Raw genomic sequence first — 20,417 nt, 5'->3', positions numbered from 1 at the left:
GCTGGATCCCACTAGTGCTGACATACTTCTTGGTTGACTGTCCAGTTACAAGAAACAGTTTTAGACAGAATTTTTTCCTGGAATTCTTGGTGTTGCCCGCATGTTGGCGTTCGAACAAACTTATCTGGAGCAAATAACTCCAGAAACTTGTGCAAGAGGCCTTAGGTAAGCACCAAAGGGGGAGGGGGGCATGTGGTGTGTTTTTTCTGCAAACAGAAGGGAGCATAATGATTAATCTCAGCTTCACATTCAGGTTTAAATTGCACTAAAAGACTGGCAAAAAGCATCCTTTCAGTCAGAGTTCTTGCTCTTCTCCTGAAGATGATACCTGTGAGGATCCTCTGTGTGCTCCTGTGCCTCAGCATAGCCTGGGTATGAATTTGCTTACTTGATTCTTTTTGTATTTTTCTGCTTTGAATAGTAAGCATTTATTTAATGTTCATTCATGAGATAGATAAATTTTGTCTATCACCTAGCTTGTAAAATTCAGTGCACACACATGCAGCAGCTTAGTGTAACCACTTCACTGATGAAGTTTCATCACTACTTTTGGAGTATCTAGCCCTCTATAGTTTTGCTTAACTTGGTTTTGCTGAATCTGCCAGGCTTCAGGAACATCAAAGCAAATCCATTTACATGAATTCAAACATTCATAGGTGATGCTCTAAGTCTTGAACATAACTGGCTGGATGCTAGTGGCTCCAGCCTTTCAGGAATTTTCATGCTTATCGGGATGAATTGTGCTTTCCTTTGGACAGTATTTCAGGAGGATCTTCTGCCTGCAAATGACACACAATACCTTTATTATGACAGACACATTTAAAAACAAGAAAACAAGGATTCTTGTAGCAGCATCATCAGCTTAAACTACAGCTAAGTAAGAATCAAATTTTTGATAAGGAAGGAGAAAACCTTGATTTTCAACTGTGCTAATATAACCGGGTTTTTTGCCCCCTGGAGGACTCAGTCCATAATATTAACCTATATTCTTTACATTTTTCCTTGTGAATTTTTTTTTAAGAAAATGCGTGTTTTAACAAATGACAGAAATTAGGAAGCAGTTGGGACGAAACTGAAGCAGTCGTATTGGAGTTGTCAATGCCTAAAGGGCATTTTTGGGTATATGTGCTACTTTTAGGAGGCACTTGGGCCAGATCAAATCATTAATTAATCAAACTACTGAATTTAAATCTGCTGATTTTAATAAAAAGCATTCCAGTTCCTCAGAGTGGTTCTGACCCTGGAGATTAGAATAAGGATCACTTTCTCAGCTTCAGAATTAATCATAAATCATAATAAGAAGTAGTCATTAATATTTTCAAGCATTAATTATAATGTTTGAAAAGCACAAAAGGTGCACAGAGGATTCCAGTCAGACCTAATTACATCTTAAACACAGTTTTCTTTAATGAAAAAAAGGAAAAAAAATTTATGGTCTTTTACTAAGTGATAACACTGCAGAAATCTTTATTGTGTTTTGGACTGGAATTAGCTTGTCTATATCACTTTTTCCTCTCAGGTTTGAAGAAAAACTCAGTGTGTTTATTTTTCTTCTTTCCATTAACACAGTGAAATCCATCCATCACTGAAACTGTTTTTTGAATTGTGTTAGTAGCTTTCTTGCTCTTTTTGTCAGGCAAAACCCTGTTATAAGCTTCCAGTTAGGAACTGTGATTAAAATCAGAAATAGTAGTGGAAAAACCTCATATATCTGTAAGCTACTTTTGTGTAGACTGAATGTGGTAAAGTGACAATAAGAATTTTAGAGTATTGCAACTAATGGGAATAGTATTTTTTAAGTATTTATTTTTAGTTTTCCAATTTCAGTCTAATTTCAAGTTAATTTTATATTTGCACCCAGGAAAAATATTTCTGTGGAGTGATATTGTTATAATATATCCTGAGCATCACTAGCTCTCTACATGAAAGCATTAATTTTAAGAGATGCAAAGCTTTATTCTGACAAAGCAAACAATATAATATCTTACAAGAAATGTTGGAATAAAATCCTTACACTGGTGGGTGTGATGCTTACAGGATGGCTGCGACTGCCTCCCACCAGCTGAGTGTGTGAGGACGTCAGCCTTGTGCTTCTGCTTCCTTGACAGCTGTTCACTGGACCTCGGTTTTACTCTTCCCCTTTTTCCTCCTGGCAGGCAGAAGATGGAGAGAGTACCTTTGAGCAGATAGGTGGAGGAGTGCGTGGCCCCAGGATTGTGGAGCACAAGTCCCCGTCCAGCTGCCAGACTGAGAAGAGCTGGCCCTTGTGTGCGCACGACGACTGGGTGAGCCTTTGACACTGGGGGGAAAGGGGGACCCGTCCAGAGGGCACACGTGTGCCTCAGCAGGACCAGCAGCTGGAGCAGCAGCTGGAGCATCAGCTGGATCAACAGCTGGACCAGCAGCTGGAGCAGCAGCTGCAGCATACATCAGGTGCCACAGGCCAGCATGGGGTTCAGCATTAGGGCTGAGATAACACTTCAGGTTGGAACAGCCTGCACAGATCTCCTGTGGGAAACAAAGGAAAAAAGGGAAAAAATGAAGACAAAAGCAACAGGAAGTTTGCAGGGGTGCAGGATGAGAAGAGAAAGTAAGTCTGGAAAAGACAGATTAGATAAACAAGGGCTCGCTGTAGAAAAACATAAGAACTGTTTCTTTTCAGAATTTTGGTATTGCCTCTTTTGGAGTTCATAAAGGAAAGGCACCAGAAAGAGAATTGTGAGACAAAGAAAAGAAGTAGCTAGAAATCACATACTCACAACCACTCACTAGTTAACTTTTAGGAAGTCAGATTACAAGATGCTTGGTAAACGTTTCATAATAATTGACCAGATGTTTTTGTATATAAACTATTAATTTCTCTCTTTCTTGCATCTTGCACCTCAGTCCTTTTCTATGCTACATTTATTTGATGGCTTCTTGGCAAAGAGCTTAAGTCTGTCAGAACTTTAAGCTTTTCTGAGGAAAACTTTGCTTCAAAATTCTAGCCTCTAACATCTTCCCTCAAACTGGATGACAGACTTCTTACAGCAGATCTTTAGGAAATATACATATATCTACAAAAAATCTCACCCATGAGGAGCAGAGGAGAGAGGAAACTAGAGATTTACTTGTTCCACACCCCATGGTTATGACAGGTTTCTGAGTACATGCTTCACAAAATCTATTAAATATGTTTACTCTTGAGGACTTTAGCACAATTACTTTCCTCTTTCAATTCTAGGGTACCAAATGTCCATCAGGATGCAGAATGCAAGGACTGATTGATGAAAAGGACAAGGAGTTCAGTCAAAGAATAGACAAAATCAAGAAACTGCTCTCAGATAATCAAAACAACTATAAGAGGTCCAATCAGATAATTGTGGAAACTGTAAATGCACTAAAACCAAACCTGGATAGTGCTCAGGGTGAGTATCTTGCACCCAGTTTTATTATCCATTTCTGAATTACTACTTTTTTTGTGAATAAGCCATATGTAGTGAAAGTACAGGCTGCACTGGATATTATTATCAGGAAACAGGACAATCATATTAATAGACCTAACTAGTTAGCAAAAATTAATTTAATCTTCTCAGTACTATAAGAAATATGTTCTCAATTATGTGTTTAATTAGCTATTTTAAAATAGGATATATATTTAGGAAAGAAAAGCATATAATGGGCATAGCTGACTGTGAGGCATTTTTGTTTCAGAGCTTGATGAGACTTACGGTCGCCTGTCAGGAGAACTGAGACGGAGAATTGTGACATTAAAGCAGAGAGTGGTCACTCAAGTGAACAGAATTAAAGCTCTGCAGAGCAGCATCCAGGAGCAAGTGGTGGAGATGAAGCGCTTGGAGGTAGGTGTCTCTGCTGTGCACTTCCTGTTCTCTCCAGTGCTTAGCTACAGAAAGGGGATCTGTCCATTATGGTCAGCAGTGCTCCAGCTGGGAGAAAACATGGTACAACTCTCACAGGACCTGACTTGCTGAGACAAATCCCCAAGTGAGTTGCTACCTATCCATCCTGATTTCCTACTTCTGCTCTGTAGGAGCCAGTGTGAGTTCCGTGAGTTTCTAGTCCCATCTGCTGCATCTCTCTCAGGCCACAAGGATGCTCCCTCTGCTGGTAACTCCTTCTGTATGAGGCGCTTCCCCTCCTGTAAGGAGCTGCTGAGCAGTTAGAAAGGGGACGTGCTCTGTCCATCCCCAGTGCTGCCACTGCTGCCCACAGCTAGGGCTGGCATGAGAACCTGTGCTCCCAGGTTGCAGCCAGTTCTTCTGATGGTAATGCAAGGAAAAGTCATGGCACAAACAGTGGTTTTGCTCAAAGGCTCATTTTGATTCCTAGAACAGAAATCCATCATTTGAGTCATTTGAGAAAGCAATGGTAACCCCATGACAGAATCTTCCCCTCTTTGGAGGGCTCATTTCTGCCCCAGTCCCCCTGGACCATGTCCAACTCCGCAGCACTCCTTCCAAAACACCTCTAAACCCCAAAAATAAAGGTAGCAAAGACTGGGAACCTTCTACAATGTTCTTTTCCATAGAACTCACATGCACAGTGCTATTGCACATGTTGTATTTACAATGGAAATAAACCTATGATGACATCAAAACTGAACTTTGGAAAAGCTCAGCTGTAGGTGGGAGGTACTAGGGCAGCTCTCATCTTTCCCCTGTTCAGTGGAAGATATCCTTGCTTGAGAAAGGTGGGAAAGCTCCCTAACCAAATTACTTCTCTCTGGTTATATAGGTGGACATTGATATTAAGATACGAGCGTGCACAGGAACCTGTGCTAGAAGTTTTGATTACAAGGTGGACAAAGAAAGCTATGACAACATCCAGAAGCACCTTGCCCAAGCCAACTCCATCAACTTGCACCCAGAGCTTCAAGAAACTACCTTGAGCACACTGAAAATGAGGCCACTTAAGGACTCTAATGTTCCTGATCATTTTAAGCATAAGCCTCTCCCAGAAATGCAAGCTCTGAACATAATTAATGACATCAAGCAGATGGAAGTGGTATTAGAAAGACCAGAAACAGACACGAAACTCTCCCGAGGCGACAGCTCGTATCACACGGCAGAAGCAAGGGGGGATGAATCCCCCAGAAAATTAGTTATTCCTACTCATAGGAGAGAAACCCTTAGTCTGGAAGACAAAACCTCTGCTGTTCGTAGATGCACCAAAACTACCACCAGAAAAATTGTCTCTGGACCTGATGGCCCTAGAGAAGAAGTAGTTGAGAAAACAGTCTCTTCTGATGGCTCAGACTGTGCCTATGTACCTGGAAATGTTGGAGGGGAAGGGAGCACCTACCATTTTAGTGGTGCAGATGGCTTGCACAAGCTAGAGACTGTATTCCCTGAGCTAGAGTCATTTTTTACCCCTGACTCCCCATCCACTAAGCACGTTAGTGGTTCTAGCAGCTTCACAACCAGCAGACGCACAACTGGCACAGGCAGTAGCCACATAGGTACAGGAGCTTATGGGGGGAAAGACAAATTTGGAGACTTAGGAGAGGAGGAGGAAGATGACTTTGGAAGACTTCAGCCATCTGGATTCCCATCTGGCAGTGCAAGTCACTCCAAGACTGTAGCAACCAGCTCTTCTAGTTTCAAGAAGGGAGGCTCTGCTTTTGAAACCAAATCAGTAAAGATCCGTGAAATAAATGAGCAGCTAGGTGGGTTGGAACATGAGCAGAGTGCAGAGGACACCCCAGACTTTCAGGCACGCAGCTTCAGACCATCAGGAGGGAAGAGAAGGACACCCAGCACTGGGAAAGGTAGTTATTGAGGTAATGGAGACAAACTCCATCCATAACCAAACTGACACATTGATTTTAAATACTGTAGTACAACAGTGTGATGATTAAATGCAAGCACTGTGTTTGTTTGTTACCACCTTAGAAACAAAAGGGAAAATATTTCATTAATACTTGGGTGTTACATAGAGAATTCACAATTTAAAAATATGTAAAGATTTCTTTCCTGAATTCTTTTTAATGTTGCCTGTCACTATACCTAGCATAGTCCAAGATGTGTTTAACAATTTTCCTCTGAGCTATTGGTATTTGGATTCCTCTGAACCTTTTATTAAATTTTGCTGATAACTAACTTCTGTCAAACCAGATCAACTTTTTTTTTTAGACTGTGATGATATCCGCCAGAAACACACTTCTGGTGCCAAAAGTGGCATTTTCAAAATCAAGCCAGCGGGATCCAATAAGGTTTTGTCAGTTTATTGCGACCAAGAGACCACTTTGGGAGGATGGCTATTGATCCAACAAAGAATGGATGGATCAGTGAATTTTAACCGGACCTGGCAAGACTACAAGAAAGGTTTCGGCAGCGTGGATGGCAGGGGGCGAGGAGAGTTTTGGCTGGGCAATGAAAACCTCCACTTGCTGACTCAGAATGATACTGTGCTTCGGGTAGAGTTAGAGGACTGGGATGGAAATGCTGTGTTTGCAGAGTATCTCATGCAGGTAGGGTCTGAAGCTGAAGGGTACACCCTGGCCGTGTCTTCCTACGAGGGCACTGCTGGGGATGCCCTGGTGGCTGGCTGGCTGGAAGAGGGCACCGAGTACACGTCCCATGCCCAGATGAAGTTCAGCACCTTTGACCAGGACCAGGACCACTGGGAGGAGAACTGTGCCGAGATGTATGGGGGGGGCTGGTGGTACAACAGCTGCCAGGCTGCCAACCTCAATGGCATTTACTACCCAGGTGGCCACTATGACCCCAGGTACAATGTCCCCTATGAGATTGAGAATGGTGTAGTCTGGCTGCCATTTAAAGCCTCTGATTATTCCCTAAAAACTGTTAGAATGAAAATCAGGCCCATAGAAACCCTGTAGAAAGTCAGGCCTTTAATATGTGTTATGACTACAAGTTGAAAACATTTTTTTATATATGTATCTATGATGAACCTTTACCCTGTGGATTTGAAGGCACATTTGGAGATTAAAAAATAAAAAAATTATTAATTATCAACAAGACTTTTTGGATTTTATTTTTATCTGACAAGGAAATATTGATTTAAAAACCCTTTTGATATGAACTTTGTCCACGTCTTTGGCAGCTCACACATTGACTTGAGATAAAAAATTTTAATTTGAATTATTTACTTTGGGGTGTTAAAGAAGTAAAAATATTTAGACTTATGTTCACATCCTGCCTCCACTGACATGGACTGTGAAAGTCTAACCAAGTTCAACATTCACGCTCTCATTTCAAGGGGAGCACAACAGCAGTGGGAGTCAGCTCTCAGACAGAACCAAGGGCGGCGTGGGTTCTCACTTTTGCCACACACCCAACATGGAGTACACTTTGATAAAAAATGCATGCATTTCAGGACTGACTTGTAAGAATCTCCTAAGCTTTGATTTTATAAATGTAGACATAGACCTTCCATCCCATTGATGAATCCTAGATAGCTTACCATGCATACTAGCAGCTTCAAAATAGGACAACTCTATGATAACTCATCAAAATGCAACTTCCAAAACAGGCTATTATTTTCTAGCAACCATTAAAAGGTTATGACTAACCGGAACAAGCAAGATGAGGAACTACCTGAATGTTTCTCAGCACATATGCCAAACAAGAATTCTTCCAAGAGTAAGGGGGTTAATCAGCTTGCTGACAGTGTGTGGTAAGGATCTTCTAGAAAAAAGCTGGCTGCAAGGAATATCAATTACATTGGTCACACAATTACAGAAGATCACATTGCATTTATCTTTATACTTTGTGGCATAACATTAGACAAGTATTTACACTGAGTGGTATTTCTGTGGTTCTAGAAAGAAGCATTAGCAAACTTCCTTACCTCTAATCTCACTGACATGTTGCATACCATTTAACAAGCTCATCAAATACTGGTAAAGCAGCACACATTTAGCCTGTTTTTTCAGTGCTTCTCAAATACAGCCACTGTCTACTCTTTTCAGAAATATTGCTGAAGAGCAAAGAGATCTTTACACTCATGTGTGGGAAGGGGGTCTGTGCTTTTGGAAAACAGGTTTCCACTTGCTCATTAAGTTTTTGTTCCTTAACCTCAGTGGAAGCCTGCCTGTGCAGACGTTGAACATTTGTGCTCCCTTAGTGAGAAGCTGCCATTATGTCTCCTTGTCCTCCTGGGCTTCACAGATTAAATAAACACTAAAGGTTTCAGATGGGATCCATCCCGCCCTAGTGATCTGGGTCCCTTCCTTTGTGGAGGAAGGCAGACCCCTTTGAGAGATGTTCATCCTGTCTACCAGGGTTGGGCAGTCTTGTCTTTGTCTGCTCAGGGGAACACAGAGTACTAGGTTTGATGAAATATTCAACCTCCACCACTCTATGACTGGAGACATTAATTACTCCAGTCCCATAATAGGGATTGTGTACAAAACACATATGTGCGAAAGCAAGTACCTGACCAGGTCCCAGAAAAGGATATATTTTATCCAGCAACAGGATTTGAGCCAAGGGACCAGCGACTTACTCATTTGTTCAATACTCTTTTCACTTCTATTCCTTCTCAACTTGTTACGCAGGTAGTTACTGTTACTTTTATAATAGAAAAGAAGATAACTGTCTCTTTTTTAGTGGAATGCATTTCCTTCTCCCCAGATTATGCATGAATAGTTAAGAATAATATGAAGAATACTTTAGTTTGAAGATTTCATTATTTTTTGGAAAACACTTAGAAATAATCCTCTCCCGCTTTAAAAGAGATACAAAAGACCTTTGTAAAAGAGTGAAACAAGTTGGCTTTATTTTATCAGTGTTATTCTATAATAGTTAATTCTGTCTTATGCACAAATGAAAAATGGGAAAAATACGCTGGTGAGTTATTTTCATTGGACAGATTAAGATTTATATTTGACACAGCTTTTCACTTTAGGTCACAATATGGTTGTACATACAGATTTGGTTCTCATATGTAAAGATAAGACTGAGCACCACGCTAGAAAGATAACCACGTACAAACACTAAAAGAAAACCCCTGATTCTGTACATTTTGATAATGGTTACTGTGGAAAGTACGGCCGGATTTTCATGCTCATCTTCTTCATCGAATACCACGACCCTTTCCAGTTCATCCATACGACACCATCATCTGTCCCATGTTTTGCCATGTCCCAGCTGTAGGTCCCTCCCCAGTAGTATCTGCCATTGGGGTTGGCTGAGTGGCAGCGGTTGTACCACCATCCACCACCATCTTGTTTGGAGCACTGTTTTCTTGGATCTAAAGTTAACCTTGAGGGGGGGAGAAAAAAAGAAGCACTGAGAGTGATATCTGTAATACAGGCTAACAGATCAACAAAGTACATATACCTGCCCGTGTACTGAAATTTTCAAACCATAATAAACAGTTTAAGTCCTCTCTGAACTTTCTAAAAAGGATTAACCATCACAAGTGTGTGCTACACGGTGCACTCAGAAGATAAAGCAGCAAAGAAAAACAAATCAAATTTTAATTGCACCTCATTGGGAATATCATTTTAGTTTACTGATTGATAACTGTGGTTATTTGCAGTTCATAATGATAATTACAATATCAATGCAATTTAAAGATAGAAAGCAATGAGAAATGTATATCTTCCCCAACTTAAACAATTCCTTTATTCATGAATGTGTGATCAGGTATTAAGTACATTATGTACTTTTATAACTGCACTTCTGTCTTCTGAGTAAGCAGAGCATTGCTTTTTTAATGGATGTGCTACCTGCCTTTTTCTTCAGGATCCATTATATTTTACTGGAGTAAGTACCAATATTCCTGCTTAGTGTCCTCAGCACTGCTGCTGTCAGTCTCTGACTATAAATATATTGCATCCAGATTTGCTGCCTTTTTTTTTTTTCCTGGTAAGTAATTAATGTAATCAATAAAATTCAGCGTGCTTGCTTCTTACTTGGTTGTGGACTCTCACTAACCCAATATATAGTTTTACCTGTCCTTGGCTATGCCAAGAGAACTCCATAGATATTTAGCTGGTAACGTGCAGGGACATAACATATTTTGACATACTACAAAATGCTGTGAAAACTAGTGCCAAATTACAGAAATATTATATATTCAGCTCTATTTTTATCTTAAATGTCTAGAGCAAGTACATACCATCCATCATTGTCTCTGTCATAAGTACTGAAGTACATGCCATTATGAATTGTCATTGTCCTGTTTTCTCCATGCAATTGGGAAGCTCCTTCCATCAGCGCATTGCCTGCAGTGCCTTTGTAGTTACTGACTGAAAGCTGATACTTGTTTCCTTCATTCTGTATGGTGAAACCTCCATAATGAGCTGATACTTTATTACCACTCCAGTCCTCCATTTCAATTAGAACTTCAGTGGGCCCTATTTTGGTAAGCTGGCTGATCTTGTCATTTCCAAGCCAGTATTCACCTGAGAAGAAACAAGTGGGAGCTCTGTGAAACAGACTTTGCAATATACTTTAAGGCAACTTTATTATTTGCCTATAGGTCTGCTGGAGTGGATTAGTTAATTTTAAAAATATCTAAGAGCTTCAAAAAATAGGAGAAAATGGTTTCAGTAAGAACAGCTCTACATTTTGCGCTCAGTGTTTTACCTGGTGTATCACAGTAATTCTTCCCTCCACTCTTTGCAACATTTCCAAATCCTTTTTTATATTGATCCCATACTCTTCCAAAATTAACACTGCCATCCTGGCGGTTCTGAATCAAAGTCCAGCCTGCAGAAGCAAAAGTATTTAGATTAAATTACCAATACAAAAGGAGCTCTAACATTAAGATACAGCCCTTTTAACTTCACCCCAGGATCAGAGGAGCATATGGCTTCCTTGCAGCAGGTCCTTTCACTGCTTTTGAGCTCAGCTTTGCCCCTTTTGCTCACACTTAAGTAGAACCTTGCTTCATAAGGAAAGGAGGAAAAAGCAGAACTTGAAGGACAGCCCTGGTCTTTTGTCAAGTGACAGGGTAAGAAATGAGCCAGACTGTGCTTGTCTGCCCACCTGTGCACCATCCATGATGGTCATAGTCAGATATATACACAATTTATTTCCAGTTTCACTATGGAAGTATCCTATTCTGCATCAGCAGATGTCCTCAACAAGACTTCCCTGAACGAGTCAATCAGATTTAATTATAAAAGGTAAAATTTCATATTTCTTTGTATAAAATACAAATTAATAATTTGATTTTTTTGGTAGCATCAATAAATTAATATTATAACAGCATAGTTATTTCACACTAACCTCCATTGTCTGTTTCCATGTCACAGTATACTCTGTATGGCTTGACGAAAGGATCTGGCTGGATGAGGTACATTTCGGATGTCTCGCCTCCCTTTCTGATGATATCCTCACATTCTGCAACAATAAAACAGAGACTAGTACTGACAGATCTGTGAAGTTGAACAGTTTTCTTATAATTTGGTTTGCTGTTATATGGGAACAGTTTTAAATACCTATAGATAATATTTTACTTTCATTTTCATTTCTGTAATACATCAAGTGAAAGAATCATGGAAGAAAGAATACTGCACCATGCAGCTTTTCCAAAGAGGAATTTCTGAAACTTCAAACTAAGTGATGCAACACCGTATACCTTACAATGACTTCTTGAACTACACAAGCTTTTGAAAGAAGAACCTTTCTTGACAAAAAAAAAAATCAAGAGTACTATGATAGTCACAAAAGTATCACTTCCACCTTACAAAGGCCCTGAAGCACATATTTCTTTAAAATCCAACCGGTCACTTATGAAGACTGATATTGGATAAGAGGATCTTTGGTCTGACCAGTATAGTGATCCAGAAAAGATTTTTGTTCATCTAGGATTTCCATCTTTCCTAATACCCTAGTTAATTGTACAGGCTTCAGATGCATCTACCAATTTGCACAGTGACATAAATGGGAGAAAAGATGTCATTAGAGTTGAATGAGTACCTTTGCCTGAAACCACAGGAATATTACAGGAAACAGTACATGGGGAACGGCAGTAGTCCACCTGGGTTGCAATGGCATTTTCCAGTTTCTGTATCTTTTTATGTAAAGTATCCACAACTGCACGCAGGACCCTGAGGCTAGATGGGATGTTATTGTCCAGATTATCCTTTATATAATTATACTGCAATTCCACTTCTGTGTTGTACTGAGAAAGTAAATCATCATTGTCTAGAAGAGCAAAGAGATGAAAAGCAGATTAGTTTTCAACATATTTCCCAGTTAGGAAATGATGAAGAGCAGTTTATAAGTACAATTTGAGATGCCACTAGGAAGGAATACAGGAAAGGCATTTCTTTTGCTTCCTTTTCTATAGTGTGCAAAACCTATGCAGACAGACTCAGGGAAGTGGTACATGTGTACTGTTGTTTCTTTGCTAGCTAATACATCTAGCAGTGGTGCTTCACTCTGCCAAAGAGCAGTAATTCTCTTCTTTCTGGGGAGGCATGGTGCCAATCCAAAGGCTGGTCATAAAGGGATTGGATGGACATAGGAAAACAGGTAAGGGGAACACGTGAATGATGTACATTTAGAGGCCTCATATGAATCTTGCCTTAATATGAGATCCATTCCTTTGCTCTCTCAAAGGATGTTTTTAAGGATTTAAGACGCTGCAGTCACGGAATCCTGCTTTGCTAGATATTCCATGGTATTTTTCATTTTTTTAAGTTCCACTAAAAAGTAATTGTAGGAATGCAAATAAAACTTGAATACCATTTACACTAGTAGTTCATAGAAATAGCATACCTTTTCTTTGTTTTTGCCTCTTTGCCAATTTATCTTCTAGAACGGTCACATATTCATAGAAAGTTGAGGAGCTCTCTGAAAGTGTGTTCACTTTAACTTTTAGATCATTAATGACTGGTTTCACTGCTTTTTCCTGTTTTAGCAGTGTGGTTCGCAGCTCACATCCAGTTGGACACAGCACTCCCTTAAAAGAAGGAAAAAGGGCTGTGAATAAAAGTAAAGAAGTTCTAGTCCCATCAGTGAACAGCCATACCTTTGAACACAGCGAAGAGTTTGTAATGTGAGAACAGATACTTAAGCATCTAGATACGCTTTAACAAACTTCATTTATTGGCAACCTCCACACTCAAACTTGTGCTTGGTCACTAAGATGCCTCTCAGCATTGCTACAGCTTGCATTTTCCAGCAGGGATCATGGCAGAGACAGTGTGACAGGTGCTGCAAGGCAGCAAGGGGTGTGCTGGGTGTCAAGCATGCTTGTATGCAGTATGACTGAGGGTAGAGTAGAACTACATTTTGAAACTAATTTTAAGAAAGACATGGGAGAATGGGTGGTTTTTTTTGGTCCCTAGGGTTCCTTAAGATTGTCTGGAACTGAATCCAACAGTTCTGCAGAGGTTTTTCCTGTCCTAAATACTGACCTGTGCAAAGCCAGGTGGAAGGCACAGGCTAACCCACAGATACTTCCTTTCCTGGTTTACAGTTCAACTGTCATCCCCCCATCTTTGCTGTAGGCTGGACTCTGCCACTAACCCCATGGACTCTGACACATCACCCTTCTGAGTGCAGTCCTAGCAAACCCAAGCAAAGTGAAGAAAAGCTGGACGGCTTTAAAGGAATGACCATCCTTTATTTGGCAAGGCAAACTCCCTTGTTGGGAGTTCTAGAAGGAAAGGACAGTATGTCACCAGCTGCCTCAACAGCTGGACACCCACCAGCTCGTCCTGTGCATGCTTGCAGCCTCCCTCATCAGGATAGACGATCTGCTGCTTCTTGTCGTCCGTCTTCCCGCGCTTCGGGGGCCGGCGCTGGTATCCGGCCCCGCTGATGGGAGGTGCCACAGGCCGGACCGTGGGTGCCATTTCACGCCTTTTGTCCAGGGGTCGGTGGCCTCGAGGGTTGTGCACAGGGTTGAACACAGGGCCTTCATCCTGCACAGCCAAGGGGAGACGAAACTCTATGAATCTGGGACTGCTACTGCAAAACGGGCTGCACAGGGTGGTGGCATCCATTCAGCACTATTTAGTATTGTAAACAGCAAGGAAAACCAGGGAATGGAGTGAAAAAGCCATAATGGCAATACTGTACTGACATTATGTAAAAGTCATTGCTTCCCCTCCCTTCTAGAACTAGCCACACACTCCATACCTAGATGTAGATAAACTAAAAAGTCTTCAAACCAAAGTAAAACAATATTTCAATAGCCAATTTTGACCAAGGAATAAATCGTACATAGTTCAGAGCTACTAAGCATCATGAAACTTGAAGTATTAGGCTACAAAAAAAAAAAAAAAAAAAGGAATTAGACATCCTTGGGCTGTGAAGTGTATTCAGCAGCTCATTTTCAGTGTCCCAGTTTTTTTTGGGCTATAGGAATATTTGTAAGGTCTCAGAAAACCAGGCCACAGTGAAATATATCATCAGGTCTCAAGCCGCATACCAGCTGTTAACTGGTGAAATTAGGAAAACCATTTAATAACATCTCTCAAAAGTTTGCAGGGCTCTCTCTGATGCATACATTCCCCATATCTGCCAGAAACGGCAAAGCCTAAGAGGATGAGCAAGGAAAACAGACCTGGTCCCTAATCATTTTTTCAAAAAAACTGATTCAAATTAATAGTTGTTTGAGCTACTGAATCAAAACCTACAGCTGTTTCCAATCACCCTCAGACTCAGCTCCAAATAACAAACATTAGAAAGGATCCAGCATCAGAGGCTTCAAGTAGTTTCAAAAATAAGCAGCATACAAAACACAGAATTGCCGAAAAATATTTAAAACATTAGTGTTATCAGTAGTCAATGTGCAGACACAAGTGCTCAGATTGTCAGAAAGTCTGACCAATTCAATTTTTACAGGGATTTTCAAACAATAAAAAAGTGTACCAAAATTCTAAATTGTGTTTTCCACTAAAATATTTTACTTAAACAAAAAAAAATATATATTAAACCATTATTTTATATTGATTCTCATTGCTTTTCCTTCTGTTTAGCAACTGTTACCCTTTAATTTCCAATATTAAGCTGTATGAACTGGTATTAATTGGTTTTTTCTTGTGTCTGCTGACTCTGCAGAAAAGTTTTATTGTCTCTGAGACAGAACATGATTAATTACACATTTCTACTCCTTAATAACTAATACTAATTGTCTGTAACATCATATGTCAAGATTGCTAAATTAGTATCCTTAAATAAATTCAGCTAAATAACTAATCTTACCATCAAATATTCTTCATTCCCTACAAAAAATGAAATAGGAAGAAAATATCTCCAAACTCAGAAAATAACTATTATGGAGTTACATATAAAAAGTTACTTTTTTGAACAATTCAATCAGAAAAAGAATATGCACTGGATTATCTTTTCCCACAACTTCTAATTTAGCTAACTCACATAATCTGAGGAAGTAATGCACACAATTAAATTAATTATTAATAACTAATTATTAATCAATGTCAGTATTACAACCTCGTCGTCATACTCAAGAGAGCCCTGGGACTGAACGGAGGAAACACAGAGCAGGAACAGCAGGAGCAGCTTCATGGTGCTGGCTTCCTTGAGCAGCTCAGTGATCTTCTCTTTTCATCAGCTCTCGCAGGGAGAGGTCTCCTCTGTTCTTTTATATGTATGCAGCAGCACTAATTTCCAGCTTCACAGTGATAGGGTCAACCCTTCTGAGCAATCAGAGCTTCTCTGTTAATGTTCAACTCTTCACTATGTGCCTGAATACATCAGCTGTTGAGCAATTCCTCTGGAAAACTCTTATCTATATGTCCCAGAGACCTCTGTTGATGCTGGCATCAAATACATGTTCAGATCCCTAAAAGTACCTCCTGCTTGGATTACACAAGGTTATCATTTTCTCAAAAATCACAAGTGTTCTAAAGCAGCTGGAAAAGTGAATGGCCAAAGGAAAAAAAAATTATTAGATGTCATGTTGTGATGGCTGCTTTTGTTTTTCCTGCTGAAAATGTGAATATTCAGAAATATTGTATTAAATGTGAAGACAACTCACATGATACAGATTTCTGCATTTTTCTAAATAGTTTAATGGTGCCTGATGGATATGCAAATTTTTGGGTCTTTTAACATAAAAGTGAAAAAAAAGGTATATTATATTCATTAAATTAATAATTTTGAGTAAAAGCAATGTTTTGCTTTATTAAAGATCAGATGAATACTGTAAGCATAAGCCAATATTATTCCATTAATATAGCCTTGTGATATTGTAAATGAACTAAATTTTACATATTAATTTTCTGGTTTCCTTTTTTAATACAAAAATTACATCTTTCAAATATTATCTGAATGTTTTCAATAATCTTTTAAGAGAATCCAGCATGAAGTTACTTGAAATCATAGTGAAATACTCAAACATACTTGCTGATGTTTTATAGGAAGTTGCATATCACAGCTCTCATATTAGCAGAGTTTTAACATTTCAGTGTGCTTATATCCTGTGATTTTCTTGAGCATTATAAATGACCATAATGTACCGAATTAAATGAAATCTGCCAAGTGGGAGCCAGAACATTTTTCTGAAGTCATTCATATCAATGTCTGAACCAATCAAGGGATACAAACTGTGGTCTGAGCTTCCATTTCAAAGACTAACTCGATGGAGGGGAGGATTTTACAGGAAGCAAAGTTAAGAACAGCTAAAATGTATTGGTTTAGGCTTTTTCCTGTATTCGTGCTGTTGTCAGAATTCTAGTAAACTATGGAGATTTGCAAAATATGAAAACTGTTTAACCTGACTGGTTTAATTATTAAACAGTTTGGCCCCAAATCAGCCATGGCCCAAGGAGCTGAAACTCCACTAAATTGGATCTCCTCCATGAGGACATCACCAACACTATTAGATTTGGAGGAACACAAACTTCTCCCTACAGACATTAAGAAATCTCTCTAAGGCAAAACTGAAATCACTAACAAGTTATTTCCACTTATGGATGCCAGCCAATGATGGTATCATTGATTTTGGGAATATCCTAACCTTTAATACAGTTTTCCCTCCATCTACCTCTGAGGGAAGTTCAGTCACCCTCATCCTACAGATGGAAGGGACATAGTCATCCTGAAGCTTTGCCCAGGGCTTACAAGTAGCCTGTGGTACAGTGGAACTCCAACTAAGTCTCACTATTCCTGAGCTAGAAACTCAAATGATCCCAGCTCAGTTCACACAAATCTTAATTAAGTATTAATAATATCAAGTGATATTTGTGCTAAATCTGTATTAAAATGATCAGCATGTTCTGCAGTAATTTATGGTGTCCTCCTTCAGGCATAAAGCTTTCTTCAGCTCCTGATGGAGTGCCCTGGTTGCATCTGTGCAGAGGCTGTCGGAGACTGGATGAAGAGGGCTGGTGCAGGAGCCACCAAGCCAACTGCAGAGCCCCATCATGGGAAACCCCCGGGCTTATTCTGCCTTCAGATGGGATTTCCCCTTCAACAGTCAGCCTTTGACCCTCCCAGCTCCAGTACCTTCCACTGGCTTTCCCAGGAGAGTCGGGTGGTGGTGTCTCCATGAGGATTCTCCATGAGCAACACGTGTATGTCACACCCCAGCAGGCTGGCGGCTACTTGCCAAATGACCAGCTGCCTCAGGGCAGGGATCGTGTGACTGTCCATCTGGAAAGCAAGGGCCTTGTCTGCACTGCGGAGGTTGTGCCTGGGGACTTTTATCAACAAAAACGGTCAAAATTTGGACTGGCATGCAGAGGGGTCTACCCTGGCAGACACACACACAGACAGGAAAGCATTTTGGCAGCAAAAGTTAATCTCCATTGGCATCTTGGTTATGAGATGTGATTTTACTCTCACGCTTGCAACCATTACAGTCAAGCTGACACTTTGTAAGGATTGAATAAAGCCTTATGAAGAACCAAAACTATAGCTTAAATTTCTTCTAAAAGTGGTATCAAAGAAGCTCTCTCTTCAAAACAGAACAACCTCTCTTCCTTCATCCTCCCTCTTCCAATTCACGTGGTTAATGAGAAGAGTTACTGTGGTGGTGATACCACAGCATGTCTGCTAGAAACTGCAATAATACTCCATGGACCTGTTGGTGTTCCAGAACACCCCTGTGTACAGTATCTTTCTCTAAAAAGGCACTTACTGGCAGAGGCGTGTGTGTGTTTTGAGGAACAACTGTTTGCTCAGTGCCCTGGTGTTTGTAGTGCTGGCCAGTGATGCAACCCTCTGTACACAAACCTCCCAACCAGGCGAGTCACGATCACCAGATCATGGCTCTTCAGAGCTGGATGGAACCCCAGAAGAGGTCTTGGGGAACAGAACCTTCTTGGCTTACACTGAGCTATAGTGTTTCAATTTAAAAATAGCTGTTGGTTTAGAAATTTTAGTTCTTTTAAGCCAGTAGTGTTGTAACAGTGTCATCCTATGAAAAGAATATCGTGAACTTAAATGTTCACCTCTGCTGAGATGAACATCCTTTTTTCTTATTTGCTTTTACTGGTGGCAAATATTACTTCAAAGGTTTCTTGTAAATTACAATGAATGCTATCTCCATGTTCTGGGAGCAACATTAATGACTGGGCTATTCCCTTTGGCTTTAATATAACAATGAAAGTTCATCCAATTTGCTAGTCACCTTCCACAAAATAGTGCTTATAAAAAAATACATAGCTAGCTATTTCCAGAATTGCAGCTGTAGCTGTCATGCAAGAGCACATCAAGAAGCCATATGTAACAAAGGAAATTAATGAAGTGCATGTTCTTATTAATATAACTGACATGATTTATTGATGTTCCAGGACTAAATTTCACCCTAGACTAAACCTTCTACGAAAAAAAAATTAAATTTGTCCTCTAACTGCATTCTGAAATCTCTGAAAAGATTAATTTGTCCTCTGAGTTTCTGAAGCATTACAAGGATAACAGGAAATAAGTTCAGATTATAAATTTCTGAGTGGAATGTTTATATGTAAAAAAATTAGAAAACTACAGCAACTCCAGGGCCATGTGAATACTACTATTAATAGTAATAACAAACACAGACAAGTTTTCTTGCTAAATATAAATTTATTTTTTTTTTGCTACCAGAGCACATATTTCAAATCTGGTTTCTCTTTAAAAGGCGGTGGAAATAAGCCTGATTTCTTTCAACAGAAAACAGGAAGGAAAGAACTCTATAGACAGCCAGAGACTAGTCTTTAAACCATTTCCACACATCAAATCCACCAGTCAACTGTGTGATCAAGCAGGCACATGCTACTCTGTGTGCAACCTTAAAAAAGAAAGATAAACCTGTTCGAAATTCCTAGCTCTCCCCAAGTTTCCTTTTGAATGTTGTGCATCTTCAGTCTAACCTCATCAGCCCAAGAGGATGTAAGAGACTTGCCCCATTTTGACACACTGCCCTGTGGAGTTTGCACTCTGGGTTGCACTTTAAGCAAGGACAGACAACGCTCCCCCTCCGTGAGATGCTGTGCTGGTCTTTGCAGGAAGCTCTGAAATCCAACAGGGATTGCCAGCCGCACCAGAGGGACTACCAAAATAGGCTGACACCTTAAACATGAAACCTGCCTGCCTTGGCTTGAAGCTGAGCTGGCAATAGTTCTCCACCACTACTGACACAATGTAATTGGCATCTCTTCCCCAAATCTACCTAGAACGGGAGTTAGGGCTCAAAGCCACTTCAAGCATGTTTCCATCACAATATTCTAAATTACTAAATACAAACCACCAGCGCAGCCACCAGAAGTGACCCATTAACCGCAGAAAAGACAGGATATTTATGTCAAGCAGGCGCTTTGTGTGCCAGAAATAATCCCAGGCTAACGCTGTCCTGTAGCTAATAAAGACAGCAGGTTAAAACCAACTATGTTGCACTGATTTACTTCTAGCTCAGATTGTTTTGTAAATTGTTCACAGCTCAGGCATGCAGGCAAGCAGAGCGGCTGGTTTGGTGGTAAAGAAGAGCATCATGATGGAGTGGCTGCAAAAGATGAGCTTGTCAAATCCCAGCTACTGCTCAGGAGGACAAGACTTCCTGGAATTAAGAGCAGATGAGTATATGTGGAGAAAGTAGGTGCCTGTGTGAAATTTGCACAGATGCATTTGGTTATTCCGCTCACCAATGGAAGTGAAATGTCAGGTGGAGCACCAGGGTAGGTTTGGAAGAGATTTACAGCCTCTGCCCTTTCATACCCAACGCTTCGCCATGAAGTGCGGGGGGTGCCAGCTCGCTCACACGCTTCTCTCTCCATGGAAATGAAGCCCCGTGGAGCCAAACTAAGACACTTCCCAAAAGATCAGCTATAATGGCTAACATCCACTATCACCGCGCTTCAACACCGTAAGGCTTTACCCTTGGGAACTCACGAGGAAAGCAATACACGAAACCTATAGCTCCACGGCCCTAAACATTTGCAAAGTCCCACAGTTTGAGACCCAAAAGCGGGACTGCCCGAATCCGTCCCTCACGCCGAGGCGGCAGCGCCCGGCCCCGCCGGGGGCCGCGAGCGGGGCCACAGCGCC

General features: G+C 40.4%; 2 protein-coding genes across 3 annotated transcripts; one reads left to right on the top strand and one right to left on the bottom strand.

Annotated features, from left to right (window-relative positions):
* Nucleotides 1-321: 321 nt before the first annotated feature.
* On the top strand, nucleotides 322-6,841 carry FGA (fibrinogen alpha chain). The gene is made up of 6 exons (XM_064417438.1): nucleotides 322-372; nucleotides 2,157-2,285; nucleotides 3,224-3,407; nucleotides 3,694-3,839; nucleotides 4,735-5,767; nucleotides 6,132-6,841. Exons 1-6 carry the CDS (start codon nucleotides 322-324, stop codon nucleotides 6,839-6,841), a joined length of 2,253 nt encoding a protein of 750 aa, XP_064273508.1.
* A 1,872-nt stretch (nucleotides 6,842-8,713) lies between these two features.
* FGB (fibrinogen beta chain) lies at nucleotides 8,714-20,368 on the bottom strand. Of its 2 annotated transcripts, none has more exons than XM_064417436.1 (8): nucleotides 20,015-20,368; nucleotides 13,637-13,852; nucleotides 12,702-12,885; nucleotides 11,898-12,125; nucleotides 11,205-11,318; nucleotides 10,560-10,682; nucleotides 10,090-10,375; nucleotides 8,714-9,227 (listed from the first exon to the last, which is right to left on the bottom strand). In XM_064417436.1, exons 1-8 carry the CDS (start codon nucleotides 20,144-20,146, stop codon nucleotides 8,999-9,001), a joined length of 1,512 nt encoding a protein of 503 aa, XP_064273506.1. In that variant the 5' UTR covers nucleotides 20,147-20,368; the 3' UTR covers nucleotides 8,714-8,998. The 2 variants fall into 2 exon arrangements, with proteins under 2 accessions (XP_064273506.1, XP_064273507.1); XM_064417437.1 differs by lacking the exon at nucleotides 20,015-20,368 and adding an exon at nucleotides 15,387-16,028.
* Between the last annotated feature and the right edge of the window lie 49 nt (nucleotides 20,369-20,417).

Source organism: Passer domesticus, chromosome 4, assembly GCF_036417665.1.
Source record: "Passer domesticus isolate bPasDom1 chromosome 4, bPasDom1.hap1, whole genome shotgun sequence".
Taxonomy (NCBI): domain Eukaryota; kingdom Metazoa; phylum Chordata; class Aves; order Passeriformes; family Passeridae; genus Passer; species Passer domesticus.
The sequence above is the reverse complement of the archived record's forward strand: the minus strand, read 5'-3'. Positions and strand labels throughout refer to the sequence as shown.

Excerpts from the sequence above, each read along its gene's own strand:
- FGA (XM_064417438.1), top strand. The coding sequence starts at position 322 with ATGATACCTGTGAGGATCCTCTGTGTGCTCCTGTGCCTCAGCATAGCC. Across the intron at positions 2,286-3,223 it reads TGTGTGCGCACGACGACTGG|GGTACCAAATGTCCATCAGG; the intron begins GTGAGCCTTTGA and ends TTTCAATTCTAG. Across the intron at positions 5,768-6,131 it reads GACACCCAGCACTGGGAAAG|ACTGTGATGATATCCGCCAG; the intron begins GTAGTTATTGAG and ends TTTTTTTTTTAG.
- FGB (XM_064417436.1), bottom strand. The coding sequence starts at position 20,146 with ATGGAGAGAGAAGCGTGTGAGCGAGCTGGCACCCCCCGCACTTCATGG. Across the intron at positions 13,853-20,014 it reads CTGACATTTCACTTCCATTG|GATGAAGGCCCTGTGTTCAA; the intron begins GTGAGCGGAATA and ends TTGGCTGTGCAG. Across the intron at positions 10,376-10,559 it reads GAATTACTGTGATACACCAG|GTGAATACTGGCTTGGAAAT; the intron begins GTAAAACACTGA and ends GTTTCTTCTCAG.